The following is a 21,118-nucleotide window of genomic DNA, read 5'->3' as shown; positions in this document are numbered from 1 at the left end:
AACTCGCCGATATTATGAACCTGGCTGGAGTTGAACCAGATGAGGTTGTTATTTTTCAGGACCGATACGGAAAACTAAAAACTAGCAATATCAAATGGAATGATATAATTCGACGAGTACTCGGTGCGGTCACGGATAACATTCCTGTGTTTACTGACGGCGGTAGAATCAGGGATTCAAGTTTATCGCTTAAAACCATCAGAGATGAATTGCAAAAAGTGTTGCTAATCGTGTAAGAATCACCGGCGACAAAATGACAGGTGAACTCAGTATGAACGGAAACAAAATAGTAGTTTTAAGGGATCCAACATCCGACGAAGATGCCTCGACGAAAAAATACGTCGACGTCAACTACAATACCGTTGACGGTAAAATATCCACGTTGCGGGCCGAGCACAGAACCGTAGATGGTAAATTATCCACGTTGCGGGCAGAGCATGATGTGCACGTAGGCGCTTTTGGAAGATTTCGAAGAAAATTTCAAAAAACCGATGAATCCATAGATAAATTCTTCGGCACTCCGCACGCCGTTGACATAAAACTTTCTGATATCAAAACTAACCTAGACACAACTATAAAAACATTAGAAGATGTCGTAAGTGGAATTCCTGATATCTTTAACAAAATTAGTCTGATTAAAATTTCAGACGGAATAACTCCCGGGCATATTACCAATATCGTATGCACGGTGTCATCTGGATTCGCAACATGGTCACACCAAAATAAAACTATCAAATATACCGCAACAGTCACTGGCGTGCACAGGCTGTCTGTGTTTAGTGCTGCAAAATTCGAGATTTTCACAACGTACCCATGGCGTCATTCCACCGACAAGTTTTCTGGAGTTGTGTCTATCATATTAAATAGCGGAAACGAAGAAATATTTATTCTCGAAGCAGCTGATAAGAAATTAACCGCAGCATCTTTCTGGTGGTGTCTAGAATTTGTAGCTGAAACACCTCAATTGGTTACTGTATAAAATATAATGAGTACCTCAGCATCGTACAGGTACAATCAAGCACGTGAATGGCAAACGAACTTAAAAAATCGAGTCGAACAATATACGGTAAAAATAAAGAAATATCGACGACGACTAGTTATCGTTGACGTAATCGTTTATTCAGTATCCGATGCTGTTGTGTCCACCGGCGTATTATTATCAACGATAACAATGATGGCGCCAGTAGCCGTAACAATCTGTATTTCAGCTACAACATTAATTGCAGGTGTGCTAAATATCATTGCAAAAAAGATAAATACTTGCACGAATAAAAAATTATCCGCTTACATGATAAAGTTGCACACGGCGACGGTAGCATACTCAAAGTTATCTTCGTTGTTATCAACAGGTCTTAATGATGGAATTATATCTGATTTTGAGTTTACAGAAATGATTAAAATATACAACTGTGCTGGTATTAAAACACAAATATATTAAATAATGACATCACTAGAGCTACTCCAGCAGATCGTGACAAACACAACTCCGCTGAAAACAGCGATGATCTCAGTAAGTTCGATTAATCCTGAATTTAACGTCAGTTTTCCAACTGCAATTCCAGTAAAAGAAATCGCACTTGCACAATTACGAGTATATCACAGTTGGCCAAATATCAGATCGAAATCATTTAATGGTACACCAGCAAATAATTCGCTTGTATTTGCTAATAAAAATAAAGATGATGGAACACCTGACTGGAACGTTGTTGGAATATGAACTGGCAGTTATGAGATTGAAGAGATCAATGAAGAATTTGCGCGTAGAATAAAATCAATAACGGGGAAAGAAGCAAAAATATCAATTAACGTTCATGAGCCAACTTTATCAGCAACGATTGAGATACATTCACCTGATTACGCCGTTGATATTTATCAATCATCGATAAGATCAGTACTAGGTTGGCCTGAAATCCCGCCAAAATATAATGGACCACCAGAACCACGTCGGGATGATTTATAATAAATGAAAAGAAATTTATGACAACTCTTAAATACCGAAATTTGTATCCGTGGAATGGAACCAGTGAATATAAAGTTTATACTTTCAGTGGTGAAATAAGATATTTGGAGGTTTATGAAATGTATTCCGGCCCTATCAATTCTGAGGTCAAACAATCAATCGATAATATACAAAATTTGTTTTTGTCGTTATCGCAACATTATAATGATGATATAAAACAACAGATCATTGAGTCAACAAAACATCTAAATCAGTTGGAATCAGATTATAATTATGTTAATGAAACTTTCATTAGGGAAGTACTTAATCATGCAGGATTAGAGAGAGCTGCTCGTGTTCTTCCTTTCCCCCGCACTAGAAAGCCATTTATCAATTATTACAGAATAACAGAAAAAGAATATGAAGAAAAAGCTTTTAAAAAAATGAACTAAAAAAATTATTGATACATCATCATCATCATCATCATCATCATCAGTCTCATGACCTAATGTGGTCGTTGAGGCACTGTGCTGCTGAACATCTGACCAGTTCCCTCCACTTGTCTCGATCATGTGCCAATACCTGTGTCTCCGCAAAACTTTTCCTGGTCCATTCTGTGATGTTGTCAGTCCACTTTTTTCTCTGTCTACCTCTCCTTCTGGCACCCTGGACGCTGCCCTGCAGGACTGTTGTGGATAGACTGTTGGCTCTAGTGACATGGCCATACCATTTCAGTTTTCTCTTTTTGACGGTGGTGAGGAGGTCCTCATATTGGCCCACTTCGCGCCTGATGGTGTTACGCACTTCTTCATTTGTGATGTGGTCCATGTAAGAGATGCCAAGGATGGTTCTGTAGCATCTCATTTCAAGTGACTGGATTCTTCGTTGTAATTCTGCTGTCAGGGTCCATGCCTCACATGAGTACAAAAAGACTGAGATGACTAGAGCTCGCAATAATCTGATTTTAGTTTTCAGACAGATATTCTTGTCTCTCCAGATGGGTCTTAGCTTTGACATAGCTGCCATTGTTTGTGCTGCTCTTGACAAAATTTCTGCTCTTGATCCCTCCTCAGTGATTATGGAACCAAGATATTTGAACTGGCTCACTGTTTCCAATTCATGTCCTCTGACTTCAATCTTGGCTGAGATTTTTTTGCCACTATTTGTCATCAGTTTTGTCTTCTCAGCCCTTATCTCCATGTCAAATCTGGAAGATGTTTCATCCAGGTTCCTCACTAAGGTGGCTCGCTCGTTTTCACTGCCTGCCAGTCCATCATTGTCGTCTGCAAAGCGGAGGTTGGTGATGTTTCGCCCTCCAATGCTGACTGTCCCACAGTGGTTTTCCAGGGCTTCGCTCATGATGCGCTCTAAGTTTATGTTGAAAAGCGTGGGTGACAGGAAACAGCCTTGACGCACTCCCACTGTTGTCTGGAACCAGTCCCCCACAGCACCTTGGGCAATTACTGTACTGGTAGCTTTGGCGTATTGCTGCTTGATGGTATTGATTAACTTTTGACCCATGTTATACTTCTTCATTATGGCCCACAATGCCTCATGCCACACTCTGTCAAAGGCCTTTTTGAAATCGAGGAACACATGATAGATGTCTTGTTGGTGTTGCGAGTACTTTTCGCACAGAACCCTGAGATTGAATATTTGTTCTGTTGTGCTTCTTCCACTCCGGAACCCGGCCTGTTCTTCTGCGATTATTTCTTCTGCTTGTGGTTTCAGTCTGTTCAAGATGATCTTCAGCATTACCTTACTAGCATGGCTGGTCAAACTGATAGTTCCGTAATTTTGGCATAGCTGGACATTGCCTTTTTTGGGAAGTGTTATAATCAGTGACTGGGTCCATTGTGTTGGCCATTCACCTGTCTGCCAGATCTTGTTGCAGATTTTTGTTAGTAGCTCTTTCACTGATTCTCCCCCATTCTTGATAAGTTCAGCTGGGATGTTGTCTACTCCAGCTGCCTTCCCATTCTTCAGTGCTCTTATTGCTGACTCACCTCTTCTTTGAGAATGGGGAAGTCATCATCATTTGTGGAATTTGGAACTTCAAGCACCTCTGGGTCTCCTGTGGACTGATGGTTGTAGAGTTCTTTGCAATGCTCAGTCCATCTTTCTGCAATGTCACTCGCTTCTGTGAGGCATTTTCCATTTTTGCCTTGAATGCTACTGACTATTGGTTGTTTCTATCTGGTGAGGTCTTTCACAATTTGGAATGCCTTTTTGCTGTTATTCTTCATCAGACTGTTCTCCATTTCTGTGCACTTTTGTCCAATCCAATTTTCTTTTGCTTTGCTCAAGTTTTTTTCTGATATTCCTGTTTATTTCTCGGTACTTCAATGCCCCTGTTGTGTGTCTGGTGTTTTTTAGTTGTCTTCGGGCATCACACAACTTCAGAATCTCTTCTGTAACCCAGGGTTTCTTCGTCGGTCGATGGAGGCCAATGATGTCCTTGGCAGTTGCTGTCATGACTGTGCTGAAGGTGTTTGTCATCTCATTGACATCACCATCCATCACAAGGAGTGGAGCAAATTATCCTCAAATTGTGGCTTGGAATGACTTGCATATGTTAGGGTCCTTCAGTTGTTCAAGGTTGAATTTGAGCCTGATGTTCTTTGGCTTGTTAATTTTCTTCAGCCTCACTCGGAAGTTCATAATCACGAGGTATAACTAATTTTTCAGTTCTGCACACAGATAAAACGTATTTCTGCTTAATAAGTCAGATTTAGAAAGTTAGTTATTTTTCGGGATAACATATGTACCTGAAAAACGTTCTGGCTACTTGCTATTTGTTTTACTATATCAGAAGACATATGCCACACTGCAGACATCGTAGCGAACCAGGAAAACAGAAATAAATATATTATTTGTGCTAAATACAGTCACTCTGATATAAGGGAGATAATTGATACTATTCCTGTAAGACTTTTCAGTTCTGAATACAGATAAAACGCACAGGTCAGATTTAAAAAGTTAGTTATTTTTCGGGATAATATATGTACCGGAAAAACGTTCTGGCTACTTGTTATTAACGCAGCACTATAACACGACTATCGATACATGGACCAAACTGCCACACTGTAGACATCGTAGCGAAACAGGAAAACCGAACGAATTTATTAAAAAAAATATATTGTTTGTCACTGATATAAGGGAGATAACTGATACTATTTCTGTAAGACAACGGAAAATGACCGATACTCTTCCTGTAAGACAACGGAAAATAACTGATATTCTTCCCGTTAGCTAGCTCTGGACAAATCAAAATTAAATAAGTGCGGTTTACATCCAAATAACTCCCAAGTACATTGAAATCAATGGTTAATTGACATACATGAATACATCGCAAATTGGAAACAGATGTACTGTCCATTTCATTTAAAGTTGGAGGGTATAACAACTTTCCGCTTACCATCTTAAACACGGTCAAAGGGAAGTAACTCAATTACATGAGTATGCTCAACGGAGTTATCCCCCTTTTTCAGGTAAGTAGTCTGTTCATATACTATAGACCCAAATATTAAATAAATATAATTCGAGGTAATTTGACGATTTATCTCCATCATTGACTTTTACACAATTGCGGCAGAGTTATCTGTATGTAACACCAATGGAATATAAGAGAACGAAATCCAGTTTCCAAACCGGTATGAAAATGATGATTTCGTTCTCTTATCTGCAACATATTTTACCATATGCGAGTTAATATCAAAATATTTTCCAACCGCGTTCATTGACTGAAATATCATCTCGTCGCCGGTCTCTACATTGACAGATTTAATAGCTCTCTTTGCAACTGTTTTTTCATATTTACCTGTCCCTCCCCGTGCAGAGTTCTCGCTTTGTGTGATAGGCTGAAGATTGATAAATTATTATTAAGTTTGATTCCGTTAATATGATCGATCACAAGACCGTCTTTAATCACCCCAAAGAAACATTCGAATACGAAACGATGACAATAATATCTTTTATTCCCAGCATTAAACTGGAGATAACCAGTATTACTAATAATACCAACTGGTCTCTTCAACCTGCAATTTCTGATCACACCATTACGATTTGATTCATATTTCGTTATTACAGGATGTTTCACAAACTCCGTCATATTTTGCTCCATTTATATAATAATAGTATTTGTTTAAATCATAATTTGCCTGAAAACTTATTTTTTTTATCATAATATCTTTTAAGTTCCCTGTATCGCTTACCACCACAACGAGCACATAATTGTGTTTTTTTCCTCGCACTCCAGCACCACATCGCAGACACGGTATTGGTCCTAAACTACCATTACGAACAGATTGTGAATGTTGTCCGCAGAATTCGTTTTTACAGGATTTATTACAGCGAGTCAATGAACCGATCATCAACCATTTGCATTGAGATATTATATATAATAATTTTCATTTAAATACTTGTTTGAAATATAATATGAGAGACTTCGATAGATCGTCCCGAATCAAGCCCTGGAGCACAGATAAATTTAATCTCGACAGAATATCTCCCGACCTACCGATGCGAGATCTGGTTGATCCAAAAAATAAAAGCTTGATTAATAAAATTCACGGCGCCAAGAAAGAATTTCACACAGATGGTGCATCTCATGTATGGTCAACGTTCAAGATTATACGCAACGGTGTCATCGACGCTACGATGAATGACGAACGAGCAGCAACTGTCATTAACTACATTGATAATCACAAATATCTTTTCAGAATAAAATTTGTCGTGTTAACAGAAACAGGTAATTGGATTATCCGTGACAAATATGATCCTGTACACAAGGGTGAAAAAACTGTCGTACTAAGTAAAGATTCCAAACCAGGTCTATTGACTGTTATTGACAAACCTTATTATGAGCGAGCGTATCCTGTGACCGCGGTTATTTATGGAATCTATCTGATAAATGAAAAACCCAACGTTGATAAACTGGCGCCGATGACATTTTCAAAAATAAACTGTGTGGCTGAACGAGTAATAGAACATTTTACAGTTTCGACTCGTGGAAACGGCTTAACGGATAAAAGACGTAAAATAATAAAATATGTGGGGAGAAATGGTTAATGATAACGGGGCGTCAATCAAAGATGTGGTTGAGTTAGGGAAAAAGCTAAAGTTCCCAATAACCGTAGCGACGATAACAGGAGAAATATTATTTGAATCAAAATATAAATCAAAAGGTACTTCGATCGAAATTATTGATCATAACGCACACGCGTGGACCAGCGCAGTAGCAGTGTTTCCACAAAATCGAACTGTTAAAATTTACCGCGGAGATATGTTTGATTTTATTAACGAAATGAGTAAGACGATCTTGTGTCAGTATGGTTATTTCAGAGTTCTAACGACGAATCAGATGGAAGTATTTGTACCGAAGAAAAAATCAAGTTCGATCAGTTTGTACGACCTAATGGCGTTATTTATCGAAAAGATCTTCTCCACGAGAAAATGAAAAATCTTGCACTGCAATATACTGATGATACTGACGAACTATTGAACATCTGTTTTACTGTTCCGTCAGTTGCGGCTCATTTTGCTAGAAAGAAAAATTCGTGGAAACCAACTAGATTTGATTTTCTCAATGACATAATATCCAGTTGTGCCGAATACGGACACGGTGGATTATGGAATACGAAATACGATCACAGAGATGTTATTTCGGTTGATATGGTCGCGTGTTATCCCGGAAGTTTTCTCGGGTACGGAGATTATTCTGTGTACTTTGAGCGATTCGGTCATATGACGCACGAGATGACACGAGTATGAATAAATGGACCATTACCGGATTTTGACCTGACTGGATTCGCTCGTATCGAGTCATTCGAGTTTGCTATGGGACTTCATCCAATTTGTTATGTTTGGTTTGGAAAACATTTTTCAGAAAAAATGTGGGTACCAATAGTACTGTTACGGTATGTGCTTGATTGTGCGATGTTAATATCGTTGACGATCAGCGAAACAATTATATCATATCGGAAACAAACTGAAGTTTGGTTACCACAACAAAAACAGTATTCTGATGATGAAAACCCGGATAAAACAGATTACGAGAATAAAATTACGAAAGATCTTGGCAGAAAAATAATTGGCAAGTTCACTCAAGGAGGATCATACGATCATAAACGACATTGTACAAGATTGATCATGGACGATGCTGCGTTAGATTTTATAATCGCTGATACAACGAAGAAAAACACGTTTATAAGTCGAGAAATTGCTTTCTTGTCAAATGGAACTAAACTAGGCACAATCGTGAGCTACATGGACGGTGAGACACCTCAGTACACTCATTTAAGATCATCGATGCTCGCGTACGTTTCGATAAATCTGTTATCGATGATAAACAAGGTTTCTACACTCGCTGTCAGAGTTGCCACGGACCCGTTTTATATCAACAAAAGTATTCAGGAATGTTAGAACAACTACATATCGATACTTGTGCACAGTGGGGTTCGTGGAGAATAAAAAAAGAAAACATACTCGATTATTCCGAATCCGCTGATGTTACGATTAAAGATATTTATTGTAAAAAATATCAAACATTAAAGCTATCTTCTGCACCATCGGTGTACGGTCCAATAACCAGAAATAAAACGGTTTATCTGAACGGACCGGGAGGGTCTGGTAAGACGACTCGAGCAATCGAATTATTTCAGAACTCAGATATGATTGTTTTAACTCCTACACATAGACTCGCGCGAGAGATGAAACAACGAGGAGTACAATCGTGTACTTATCACAGCTTCTTCGATGGAAGGGTGATGCTTGGACTTCTTCAAGAATGGGTGATAAATATATTCCGAGGATAATCGTTTGGGATAAAATATGTATAGTACCGTTGATTGGCTATTAACAAAAAATACTGCTGTGATAATGTGTGGCGATCACGGTCAACCACCACCTTTTGTTGGACCATCTCCACATGATTGGCTGAAAGATTTTGTTGACCACTTCGAAGAAGTGACTGATGATCATAGGGCACTTGATCCAGAATTAAGGGAGTTTAAAAAATGAATCAGACTACGACCAAATAAAATTCAATGTGAAGTAATGCGTGAAGTGATTTCAGAAACACCCATGAAAGACTTTCTGCAAGCGTGGAGACCAAACGATTTGATAGTTGCAAGTAGAAAGATAGTCAGAGACACACTTCAGCAGCGGTTGTTTCAGTTGCAACGAGAAAAGTTTCCAACGTTGCCAGTTCCGTTATGTTATCGACCAGCAGATACACGACGACAAAATATTGACGTTGATATACCAGGACAGATCGAGAAACAGAATTTAGTGTTGAATGATATTGTCGCAGTCGATGTCAATGTTGTTGAAGATGCGCTAAAAACAAATAAATCGCCGTGGACTCTAGGATACGCGATGACGATTCATTCATCTCAAGGATTAACTATCTCTGATACAGTTGTTTGGATCGTCGATGATCGTATCGAGTGGTCAAATTTGGTTTATCTCGCAGTATCTAGAGTTAGAAGAATATCTCAACTACGAAGGATTGTCCTGGACGAGTCAGTGATCAATGATGATGATGTTGACGGTGACATAATAAGAAAAAAATTAGCTGGTTATAAACAATGTGATAAAAAAAATAAACGTGATTTTTATCTTGACGTTGAATTTATTAATACGCTGAAACAGCAGCAGAATAATCACTGTGCGAGTTGTAATTGTATAATGTTATGGCGGTATCTGAAAAATGACCCAAGACAATTTACCGTAGATAGGAAAAATAACCATCTTGACCATACACGAGAAAACACGATGTTGACCTGTCTTGAATGTAATCGACGTAGGGTTGCTAGTTAAGTGATTGCGGTGGTAAATGAGTGTCCTCGGGAATTATTTGTAGTTGTTCACGTACAAATGCACGTTGAGGAGCAGTTGAATCGAGCCTGTAGATTGCTGGTCTACCAGTAGATCTTGCTACGCTAGATATCTTGTGTGTCGTAATACTCCAAATAGGATCAGTCGCTCCTTTTTTACCACCTTCAAGTTCACCTAGTTCATATAAATATCTTACAGTCATATTACCTAATACTGGCTGTGTTGAAAAATCACGTCGTTGTACAGGTATATTTTTTTGGTAATTGCGTTCATAGGTTTCATGTTGGTTGTTCGAGTAATCTCATTATTTAACGCGGCTATCACACTTGGTAATCTTGCAACCCATTTGCGAGATCTTTTATCTTGAATAAATTCATTCGCGTATTGATATCCAAATAAACGCTCAGCAAGTGTTCGATTAAATCGTTCAACAATTGCCTGATCACGATGAATTGCAGTGTGTCCTCGTCTGATTTTGACATTATGTTGCTTCATTAACGATGATACTGGACCAAGAAATTCTTTGCCAGGATCAACCTGTAATAGTTGTGGCCATCGTAATGGTCCTCGTTGATAAATTCGCTCAAACGCATCGGCTACTTCAGATGATGTTTCCGTTGATAATGGTTCTGCCTCTTTATATCTACTTGCAACGTCAATGACAGTTAACGCTTATTTATATGTTATTTGACGTCTACGTACTTTAATCGTATCATAAGGTAAAAGCAGAATATCTGCTTGATGAACTTCATTAGGAACACTAACATCGAAATACGCGTACTGAATTCGTTTCGGTGATGGTAGGTAAATTTGCCATATTGCTTGTCTGTATAACCACGCTTTAGCAGTAGAATGTTTAACCGCTGCTGCATCAGCGAGTTTACTAATTGCTGCTTTACCCCTCCAATATCCCCTTGGACTATAATAAATTGATTCCATTTATAATTAATTACCAGCCCCTAATACGAGTTTACCTTTCGTTGCAGATTTTACTAACCAATTAGCTAATGATTCTCTGATATTTTTATTTTTTATGGAATCTAGCAAATGAATCAACTTCACATCTGCAATATGTCTATGTTGTAGATCTTTATTTTTATAAGCCACATCATGAACGTAACATGCTTTATCAGTATCATTTATGGGATACTCATTTGGTTTTGGTTGATCCTGATTGTCAAGCCTGATATCAAGTCGACTACCAGGACCACAATAATTATATCCTGGTAAATGTTTTTCTCAAAGGTATTTAGCCCATGGCGTTCCTGGGAAATTTGACATTAATTTAGCAATATCACCACCATCTTTTCTGGGTAAAAAAGAAAACTTTTTTCTGTTACATACTGCACATCTTCCACCGTATGCTATTCTCGCATTTTTTGTTGTAACCGTAGATAGATCATTAGTTGGAGTTTTAACTCTACAACGTAAACAATATAGATTCATATTATTTATATATGGATATAATTGATTTCTCAGCGACACGAAAACAAGAGCCAGTTAAACACCATCCTGCATTGCCAAATTCGATCAGAATGATAATAATAGGTCCATCTGGATCGGGTAAGACGCAATTATTACTTAATCTGATAATGAGATGGCTAAAATGGGATAAGTTATATTTGGTAGCACCATCAGTTGATGATCAATGATGTTATGATGTACTTAAAGATTTTAATGAAAACGCAAGATTACTGGACGAAGATAATGATGTTATAGAGTTTATAACCGATATTGATGAAGCGCCGAGCGTTGATGTTTTAGACGGATTTATTAATAATTTAGTTGTATACGATGATGTGATGCTGGACAAACAATCAAACCCTTCCAGAATTTTTTCACGTGGCAGACATAAAAACACTGATGTGATTTATGTTACTCAGCGATACACACAAATACCAAAAGTAATCAGAGATAACTGTAATGTTTTAGTTATGTTTAATGGAGTTGATACGCACACGTTGCGAAATATTCATCAAACTTGGTGTAGCGGTGACATGGATATAATTAAATTCAGAAATTTCTTTTCACAAGCACAATCAACCCAGCACGGGTTTATAACAATAAATTTACATGATCCTAGAACAAGATATCGTATTGGACTTGATAAACTTTTTGGATAAATTGATAGCAGCAGAGGGGGCGGGACCTCTGGTATGTAAACACAACTCTCGGTCAGGTTAGTAGTGACCTTATTTTTTTATTATTTCGGAAGAAGCTTATACTTAAGCAAATTAGGTTTCAGACAAGTGGTCTGTTCGCCCCCTCTGCTGCTAGAGCCCATCCCTTTTAAATATAAGTTTTCTTAAACGTGGCTGAGAATGATCATTGAAAAAAAAACATATCCATACCATAAATGTTTGAGATATTGCGGGAGGTCTAAGCAATGAGAGTGATGGCTAGAAGAGAGGAACGAGATAAGTTGGTCATTGAAGATTCATGACATACATGTAGGAGTAATTATACATTTAGTCTAAAACGCTTAAGATCTTCTCGTTGTTCTCTTGACTTTGTTTGATGCCATCATTAATTTACATTCCTTCATTGCTGCATGCTACTGATGACCGATATTCTTATTGAGAAAGATAGAGACATAGTAAGAGAATAGCACTGTGATAATATGTTTTTATCTTTCACATGTTGAACAATCATTTATGAATACTTAACCTTTACTTCGGTCTATATTGGGCACAACAAAGATGAGCAACAAAGCTGAAGTAGAACACAAAAGGTCTTTTAATATCTATGACTAGAATTTGGTTGCCATAAGATTTTTTTTTATCCTGAAATATTTAGTTAGTATGGTATCGTTAATTTCATGGAAACCCCTACACACATATACACACACAGATATATAGTTTATAGTTATATAGTTTATTACTGATAAAGCTTCTCTACGTATGTGTGTGGAGGGAGTGTGTTTGTGTGAGAGATATTCTGATGAGATTTGTAATACAGATTATATCTTGTTTAACAGTCAAATCATATTCTCTCAGAAAGAGAGAGAGAGAGAGAGAGAGAGAGAGAGAGAGATTCTGAAGACCGTTTTTAATACAAATTGTATATGGTTATTTATTTGATCAAAGTTAAATCCTCGTTTGTCTTTGTTTGGAAAATCTATGAGGATTGTTATCAATTTGTGTGTGTGTGTGTGTGTGTGTGTGTGTGTTAGGGAGATTCTGAGGACGGTTTTACAACAAATTTTATCTAGTTTATCACAGCTAAATCTTCTCTGCTTGTGTGTGTGTGTGGGAGTGTGTTTGTGTGAGAGATATTCCGATGAGAGTTGTAATACAGATTATATCTTGTTTATCAGTCAAATCCTAATCTCTCCGAGAGAGAGAGAGAGAGAGAGAGAGAGAGAGAGAGAGAGAGAGAGAAATTCTGAGGCCGGTTTTTAAATCTAGTTTATCACACTTAAATCTTCTCTGCGTGTGTGTGTGTGTGCGCGCGTGTGTCTGTGTGTGTGTGTGTGTGTGAGATATATTCTGATGAGAGCTGTAATACAGATTATATCTTGTTTATCAGTCAGATCCTCTTCTCTCCAAGAGAGAGAGAGAGAGAGAGAGAGAGAGAGAGCATAGTCTATTACAACTTTCACGCACAAGCATCTTTGCTAGCCAAGGTTCCCATATATTAATCATATCTACAACTTGGCGGATCTAGCAGCTATTTTAGTGCTTTGTCCTCGCGACAGCTATTTGATTTCATGAGTTGTCTCCCTTTATATATAATGCCAACTAACAAATAGCGTATAACAGCAGTACATCGGTCGAAAATGGTGGTAAGAATTGACTTCAAAAGGATACTTTGCAAGTTTCACATCGAAAGTATGACTACGTGCCAGAGAGAAGCCATTTCAGGTATACCTGAGTGAAAGGTATTTGTACAAATACGGGCCGGCAGAGAAAATTGCTTCTTTATGAGTCCATTCAAGTTGTGTGCTCATCTTGTTTCGATCATGAAGGAATTTTTGGATGCGGTGACTTGCTTTTAGTTGTTATTTTAGGTGGCGAATAGAAAAAGATACATAATGGAGCTTACGTATATTGGTATATGTATTCCCCATACCTTGTATGTAATGTGTACATCTAAATTTGGTTTCACGGTTCCAAGAAGCCTTAATAAAATTGCAGTTTGTATGATAAGACCGATATTGGCATATTTCTTAAATGCAAGGTTCACTCTGAGGAGTAATGACTTATCTCTTCTAGCATGCATTATATATATATATATATATATATATATATATATATATATATATATATATATATATATATATATATATATATATATATATATATATATATATATATATATATATGTATATATATATGAATGGTACGCAAAGTCTGCTACGAAAAATAAGGATTGTTCCATGTAAGTCATAAGTCATCCACGTTAGATATCCTTTACTTAGCCATCCCATTTACGCTAAAATTTATAGACCGTTCTCTCCAAGTTTGCGTCTTATAATGTCACTGATTTAAACATTTGTCTGCTGATGTCTTTCAATATCAGTGATTTGAGCACTAAGGTTTCCAGAAAGCTATCCCGATGAAAGAAAAATGTTTGCTTCCCATTTTATTACACAATTTGATGCCAATGAATCGCGTAAAATATATGGGAAAAACTTAGGAGTACTCCCGCATGGTTTGGTAGAGGACACCGGCCACATAGACAAGAGTTTCTGGAGCTTGTATGCGGACAATGACTTCCTTCTGGTGAGGCATTGTGCAGGTCTTGGAATGGCCTTTCTCTGCAATCAATTGGTTATGAGTTTTAAAAAGTCATGACATTTGCTGATGTATCAACATGCCAACTTCTGTTCATTTGTACAGACTTAAATTAGGACCCTTAGTACATGTTACAATTGATGCCTTTCTTCCCTTTCATCGAGATAAAATGACAAACAATATACTGAATACAAAATGACAATACAGACACCATAACTTGCACGATTTCTTTACTTATATCTCGTTCCTTTAATTCCAAATATGAGGTGTTACACAATTTACTAAAAACGACATGCATTCTTCATCTGTGGGGAAACTATATTTATTTTCGGTGATGTTATTCCACCCATGTCATGTAAATAATTTTTCCTACACAATATTCATTAAAGTACATACTTTCATACAATCAAGTCAAATTGGTGTATAATCTGCACGGAATGATACACTTTTTAATTAAATTACTCTCCCACATGATAACGATTATCTTGACAAGAATATGACATATGGGGAGAGTCGTGGCAGGTACTGTTACTCATAAAAATTGCTTTGATGACAAAATTTTGGTAAGAAGAGAGAACATTTTGCCAAAACCAAACACTAGTGCACTTTTATTGGATCTTTTTGAGTTAATATGCCTTTAATTTTGCGGAATTGCAATCTTGATGTATATGTCTCCTACTTCTTCCGTTTACCGCAATTATTCTCATTGCCATATTTATTTTTCTAATTTGGCCTAATCTCCCTCTATCTGATTTTCATCCTCAGTTTTCTCTTTCCGTTTTCTTGAAATTAGTTTAAATAAAGGTTAAATTTTCACGTTTCTCAGTCGATGAATCTTTACGTTTTTAAAACCAGGTTGTGAAGAGAGACCGATGAACACTAAACCTGCAGTGGGTACAGAATGGTTTTGCTTTATTATTACGTCAGCAATACAATAAATAATAAACAATAAGCATTATTGTATTTTATGTTTCAGAAAGTATAGTTTTCCTTTACTTATGTCTAGAAAATGAAATGTATCTGGACCAAGGGGAAAAATCTTCTTGTGAAGTATTTTCTCCTATCCGTCTGGGCAGTATATCTTAATAATTACGTTATTCATCAAAATGACAGCAGTGGCTTATTACACTTACCTCCTAAATGCGGCATCTTGTGTTCTATTCCAGTTGATGTATCAAAGAAAGTTAAGACACTTCCTATCAGCCAGTCGGAAAAGCAGATAGAAAATACTTTTGAATCCTTCGATATGAAATGTACCCTAAGACTTTCTCTTGGATAAGCCCAATATACACTCCCATTTATACAGCTACAGTTTGCAAAAATGTCAGTTGTTTCATTCTGTATGCTGTAACATAACAATTCATATATAATTATAAATATCTTTCATTTGTCTATACAGTCTGTCCATACGTGCATTCATCCATCCATCCGTCCACTGTTAATCTATTCGTAAGCGTCTCGTGCTATCGAAAGAAATAATAATCTGTAAGAAAGTTCAGTTTATTTGTAGTCTGTAGCTAAGCAATATTTTGTTGTTTTTCTGTTTTCTTATAAACCTTAGCTGCAAGAAGCAAATGGTTTAAACTATTCTCTGGTTTCCCAACGTTTGCCTTGGAATATTAGTTTTCATTACTTGAACTCGTTTGTTGCTTTGTAAAGATCAATTTATTAGCAAAACAGAAAAGATGGAATTGCGAACGTAATAGGTTGCTACAGACATGGATATATAACAGTTCCTATTGCCCAAAAAGATTGAATTGTTTAGTGTATCCAATCTTGATACAAATAGACAATTTCTAAAACAATCGTGACCTAGATATTTATTTGTTGCATCGTGTATATACAAAATGATAATGATGTCTTCTACGTAAGAAGAAGCTGTGTCACAGTTTCATTCTCTGTGCATACATTTTGTTGCAGCTGATTAAAACTAAGCACTCATTAAAATCGTACTACTGTGAATGATAATAAGTAAGCCTAACCAATATGCAAATGTCACGCAAGTTCTTCTTGATAGCAGCTGAGTCTCTTTGCAATGCATAAGAAAGGAGAGATCAGTTTTAGACAATTTCGGGGTTAAAGGTCTATGCGGAAAAACTTGAGCTTTATGGATCAGATCCTTGTCAAAATAAAATATTAGACTTTGCACAAATGTTAAATTAGACTGGGACCAAAATGCTTTTCAAATGTGAGCATAATTGTTCAAAACGGATTTATTTTATACATGGGAAATTAATTTAAATCATATAATAGAAAAACACTGAGAAGTTACTAAGAATTTGGGTAAAGGAAAAAGTACTATCTATGGTAAATTACACATTGTTAAATAACTGGCAATTTCTAAATTTACGCATTGATTTATATCCTCACGTAATTAATCTTCTAACTCAACTTCAGCTCTGGAAAAATGTTTTTAAATTAATACGTCATTCAGAACGTGATAACATAAAAGGGTGTGATTGTTAATAACACAACAAAAATTATGCTTGGTTTATATTTTGAAATAAGAAATTATTTTTACCTTTGAGAAATGATATCCAACGCACAATTATTAAAACGTATGTATCTAACTTATCGAGATGAAATAATATGGTATTAAATATGGTAATGATCACAAACTAATTCATAGATGTCATGATTAATAGATTGCGACTATCTTATTTGACTCAGAATGAATCCCCATTTTCCCAAATTCTGCTTTGTTTCATAACAATACGGTATTTTAATGTTTTGTAACCGTTTTCTTTGTTCAAGTATTTTTCACGGAATTAGACCTGTAACGACTTATCTTCCCTTGTTCGAGGTGCCACCGAAACCCACTTATTTGTGTATAAAATTATAAATAGTTGACTTTTAATGTATCGATAAAACCTGGAATACATGAGAAAAACTATTTAGCGTGTTTCTATTAGAATTTAGTTTCCAAAACGTAATACGAATTCTTACGGAGTGTGTCTATTTTAGACATTTATCACACTAATGAACCATAGAGCTGCATGGCCTATTGGGGTACATTTAAGAATGGAGTGAAACTTTATTGCAGGTTGAAAGAGTTCCAAAGCTATGGTTAGGTAGACTCTCTCAGGAGTGAAAAACACCGCTTTAAGTATACTCCAATTTTATTTCATTTTATGTGGAACTCCTCCAAATGTCAAATAAATAGCATCCAGAAAGCAATGTGAATTTGATCTTGCAATTGCCATTTGGAACTCTAATATAGGCAAAATCATGTCAAAAATAGCACTTTATTGTATTTGTCACGCAACTAAACTGTTAAAAATTATGATACAACCTCAATACTAGCATTTTATATATACTCAGCTTGAAAGAGTAACGATTTGGTCATCATGTGCCCCATAATTCATTGTATTTATCGACTTATATACACATAGCTAACTTCTCATGTTAAGATGTATATTTCGGAAGAAATGCCGAAATCAATTAACCTCTTGAAGTTAGAGTAATTTCTGCATAAGCAGTCTAGTATGTCGAAAACTTCACTCTGAGTCAGTTATTACTTAACAAAGTTATGTACTTACCCGACGGTAAATATTTGACATGGATCATCAAAACGCATTGCGGTCAATACTGGCCACATCGACACGACAATCAAAATACAATAGAAGAGATGCCTCATTGTTTTGGAAAAGGCTGACAAAGAAAATGTGAAGTGTGCCGATATCAAGAAACCTTTCTTCTACTGATTTATAGCAGATTCTCGTTTCTTATCTTACTTTGAAAGTCAATCCCACACATATTGTTAGTAACTGGAATCAGCTGGATATTCACATAGGCCTGCTTAGGCGTGATATGGGAAAGGACACTCGTTATTTCATTACACGAGCTTCAGTAAGCATCAGTATTTCCTTATGCGGCCACGAGTGCAAAGGGTTCTCATTAATTCCACTTTCACAACTCAATCCATGGATAAAATGATGGTAAAAAGAAACTAACAAGAAACTAGACAAGTCGCTCTATTTGTAGGTCTTTCGGCTAGAATGTGAAAATGTAACTCAATACCTTGAGGTATGAAAGTGGACCTGTTCGACCATTGCGAGAAAACGTTAGGTGGTATTATGTTTGTTAAGATCTTGACCTGGTTTGGAACGAAATCTTTCGACAGGTGAAGAATGGTGAATGAAAGCAAGAGTTGACCGCAAAAAATTCAAATATGATAGTTCTGTATCTCAAAACATAATATTATTCTTAGAGTCTCTTGCATAAAGGGGCATAACTTCGAGCAATAGTGATGGTTTAATCATTCGACTTTTCAAAGATAATTATAGCACATTTGTCTAGAAGCAAACGACAAAAATATTAATCCATATTCTGTTTTTAAATGTATCGATGGGACAAGGAAGGATTGTACAAGTAAATAAAATGCATTATTCTGCATAATGTGGCATTGGACCTACGGAGGAAGAAAAACGAGAAAGCATGAAGACAAAACACTAGAACAATGGCAACATTTGAATTTATGAAACACATTATAAGTAAGAAGATTTATATAAAACCTATCCAGGTTAAATTTGTCTGTTCAGTCTCTTTGAAATTATGTTTCTGGATATCTACAATCGAACTAATTCAAAATTTCATGACTTTGCAGGTTCATTTTTAAATTTGATTGGAATGTGGCTTTTGGAAGAAGATGGTTTAGTTGAAAATGAAATGATAATGTGGATACGTTTTAATAAATTATGCTCTGGAACTTCAATAATTGAAAAGAATTCAAGCTTCTTGCGTTCGAAACTTTGCCAAATTTAATCGGATTCAAGTATTAAAGATTAATGAAGTTTGAAAGAAAACGTCAGTTTCTCTGTCATTTAACTGTAGAGACTTACCTTTACGAAGATATATATATATATATATATATATATATATATATATATATATATATATATATATATATATATATATATATATATAGATAGATAGATAGATAGATAGATAGATAGAATGTTTCATTGGTGGATGGGTGGGTAGTAATATAAATAAGCAGCTAGGCAGATATCACTTATGCGTAAATAAATACATATATTCATGAGTGAATAATTACTAACTTGCGATAGTACTTATTTTGCTGCTTACGTACCGGTTTCATGTCTTTTCAATCCTCATGGTGATGTTTCTCATTTTATTGATAGATTCATATTCTTTAGCATGATATTCGTTAATGCTACACTGAGACAGAAAAATAGTGAAGTTATCATACATTTAATAAAGGACATACTTTGCTTTATATCGATAACCACGAATAAGTTTACCACCTCAGAAATGTGATAGAGATGGCAGACCTAAGAATGAATCGATTGTCCCGAACAAAATATGTTATTATAAATAATATGTACCTCAAAACTTTTTCAAACACATATAATGAAATCTTGTCTTGTTTGAATGTAAAACGCATTCTTTGTTATCACAAAGTTATATCGGATCTGATTCTCTTCGGCTGTTTTCAGATGCAGCGTCCCCAGGTAGCTACGTTACAGCTTTTGTGGCAGTCCTAGTTTTATGGTATTGACCTGAATTGTTTAGATCCATGCATATTAATAGCACGAAACCATTGCCTACAATACTGGCTTTTGCAATATGAAGTGCCATTATGGTTAATCACAGAATACTATTTCCTACAGATAATGTTGTCTCTAAACTGTCATTTTATTTTCTGACAAATTATCATGTGTCTATTTGCAGACAGCATATACATACCTTTCAGTATCGCACAAGAGTTTCGTATGGAACTGACTCTTCCGATTGCTAATTATACGTACCTTCCATAGCACACGATCGGCTATGTAGTCTAGATGCCACGACACACTTTTTCGTCAAACATTTCTGCTGTAACTCGGGTCCTCTTTGCCATTTTCATGATCGTATTTCATGCCTCTGTTTTCACTAAGTTTAATCAAATTGTGAGACTGATTTGAAACTGGACCCCAAGTTCTATAAACCTCATTCTTTCCAGATTAGAGCAGTTACCAAGCTGTTTAGTGAAGTTATTCGGAAGAGGCCTTTACAAAATGGGCCAGATGGCGTTTAAACATAATCCGTTTTCAAACTTGATGGGCACCAGTCTCATCACATCAGAGCAAGTTCAACATTTAGACCTCGTATTTTTCCGAGATGTCCATCTTTCATGAGACATTACAAATTTGTGGAATTTTGGCCTTCCCCCTTCCGGTATTGCTGGTATTTTGTGCTTTAACTTTTACTTGCTTTGTATGCTTGCATTCGATTGATTCCCATATTTACAAGAAACAAAATCACTTCTTCACCAGCATCGGCGTCACCAATATCATCATATTTATTATTACTATTATTATTATTATTGTTACCTGTATTATTATTATTATTATTATAAATATGTTCTTGCTGCTGTGTTGGTATTTTATTGTTTTTGTCTTCAAATATAGAAGACAATGACATGACTTGTGCTACTACAATTGTGTTATTCTTCCTTTCGAGTGTAGCGTTACCATAATCCAAACAAAGCATCTTGAAGCACGCATCATTGAGCGATTTCCTCCAAGATTTCCACAACTTCTTTTAGTTCTTTTGCCAACACACGTATACTTGTTTTTATTGATTTGTCCATGTTCATAAC

The 21,118-nt window shown here is 36.2% G+C and overlaps 1 protein-coding gene across 1 annotated transcript; it reads right to left on the bottom strand.

Moving 5' to 3' along the window:
• Nucleotides 1–14,273: 14,273 nt before the first annotated feature.
• Nucleotides 14,274–18,184, bottom strand: LOC149795286 (uncharacterized). The gene is made up of 3 exons (XM_089964077.1): nt 18,054–18,184; nt 15,648–15,859; nt 14,274–14,537 (listed from the first exon to the last, which is right to left on the bottom strand). The coding sequence occupies exons 1-3, from the start codon at nt 18,149–18,151 to the stop codon at nt 14,413–14,415; spliced, it is 435 nt and encodes a 144-aa protein (XP_089820203.1). The 5' UTR covers nt 18,152–18,184; the 3' UTR covers nt 14,274–14,412.
• Nucleotides 18,185–21,118: the final 2,934 nt, after the last annotated feature.

The sequence above is a fragment of the Sinohyriopsis cumingii genome, chromosome 7, assembly GCF_028554795.1.
Source record: "Sinohyriopsis cumingii isolate HCF-2022 chromosome 7, ASM2855479v2, whole genome shotgun sequence".
In the NCBI taxonomy this organism is placed as follows: Eukaryota; Metazoa; Mollusca; class Bivalvia; order Unionida; family Unionidae; genus Sinohyriopsis; species Sinohyriopsis cumingii.
Note: the sequence above shows the minus strand (reverse complement) of the source record. Positions and strands in the feature narration are given on the sequence as shown.

Bases quoted from the DNA above. Each gene is read 5' to 3' on its own strand.
- LOC149795286 (XM_089964077.1), bottom strand. From the start codon at position 18,151: ATGAGGCATCTCTTCTATTGTATTTTGATTGTCGTGTCGATGTGGCCA. The intron at 15,860-18,053 runs GTAAGTACATAA...GTTATGTTACAG, and splicing joins TGTCAAATATTTACCGTCGG to CATACAGAATGAAACAACTG. The intron at 14,538-15,647 runs GTAAGTGTAATA...AATTGATTGCAG, and splicing joins CAAGATGCCGCATTTAGGAG to AGAAAGGCCATTCCAAGACC.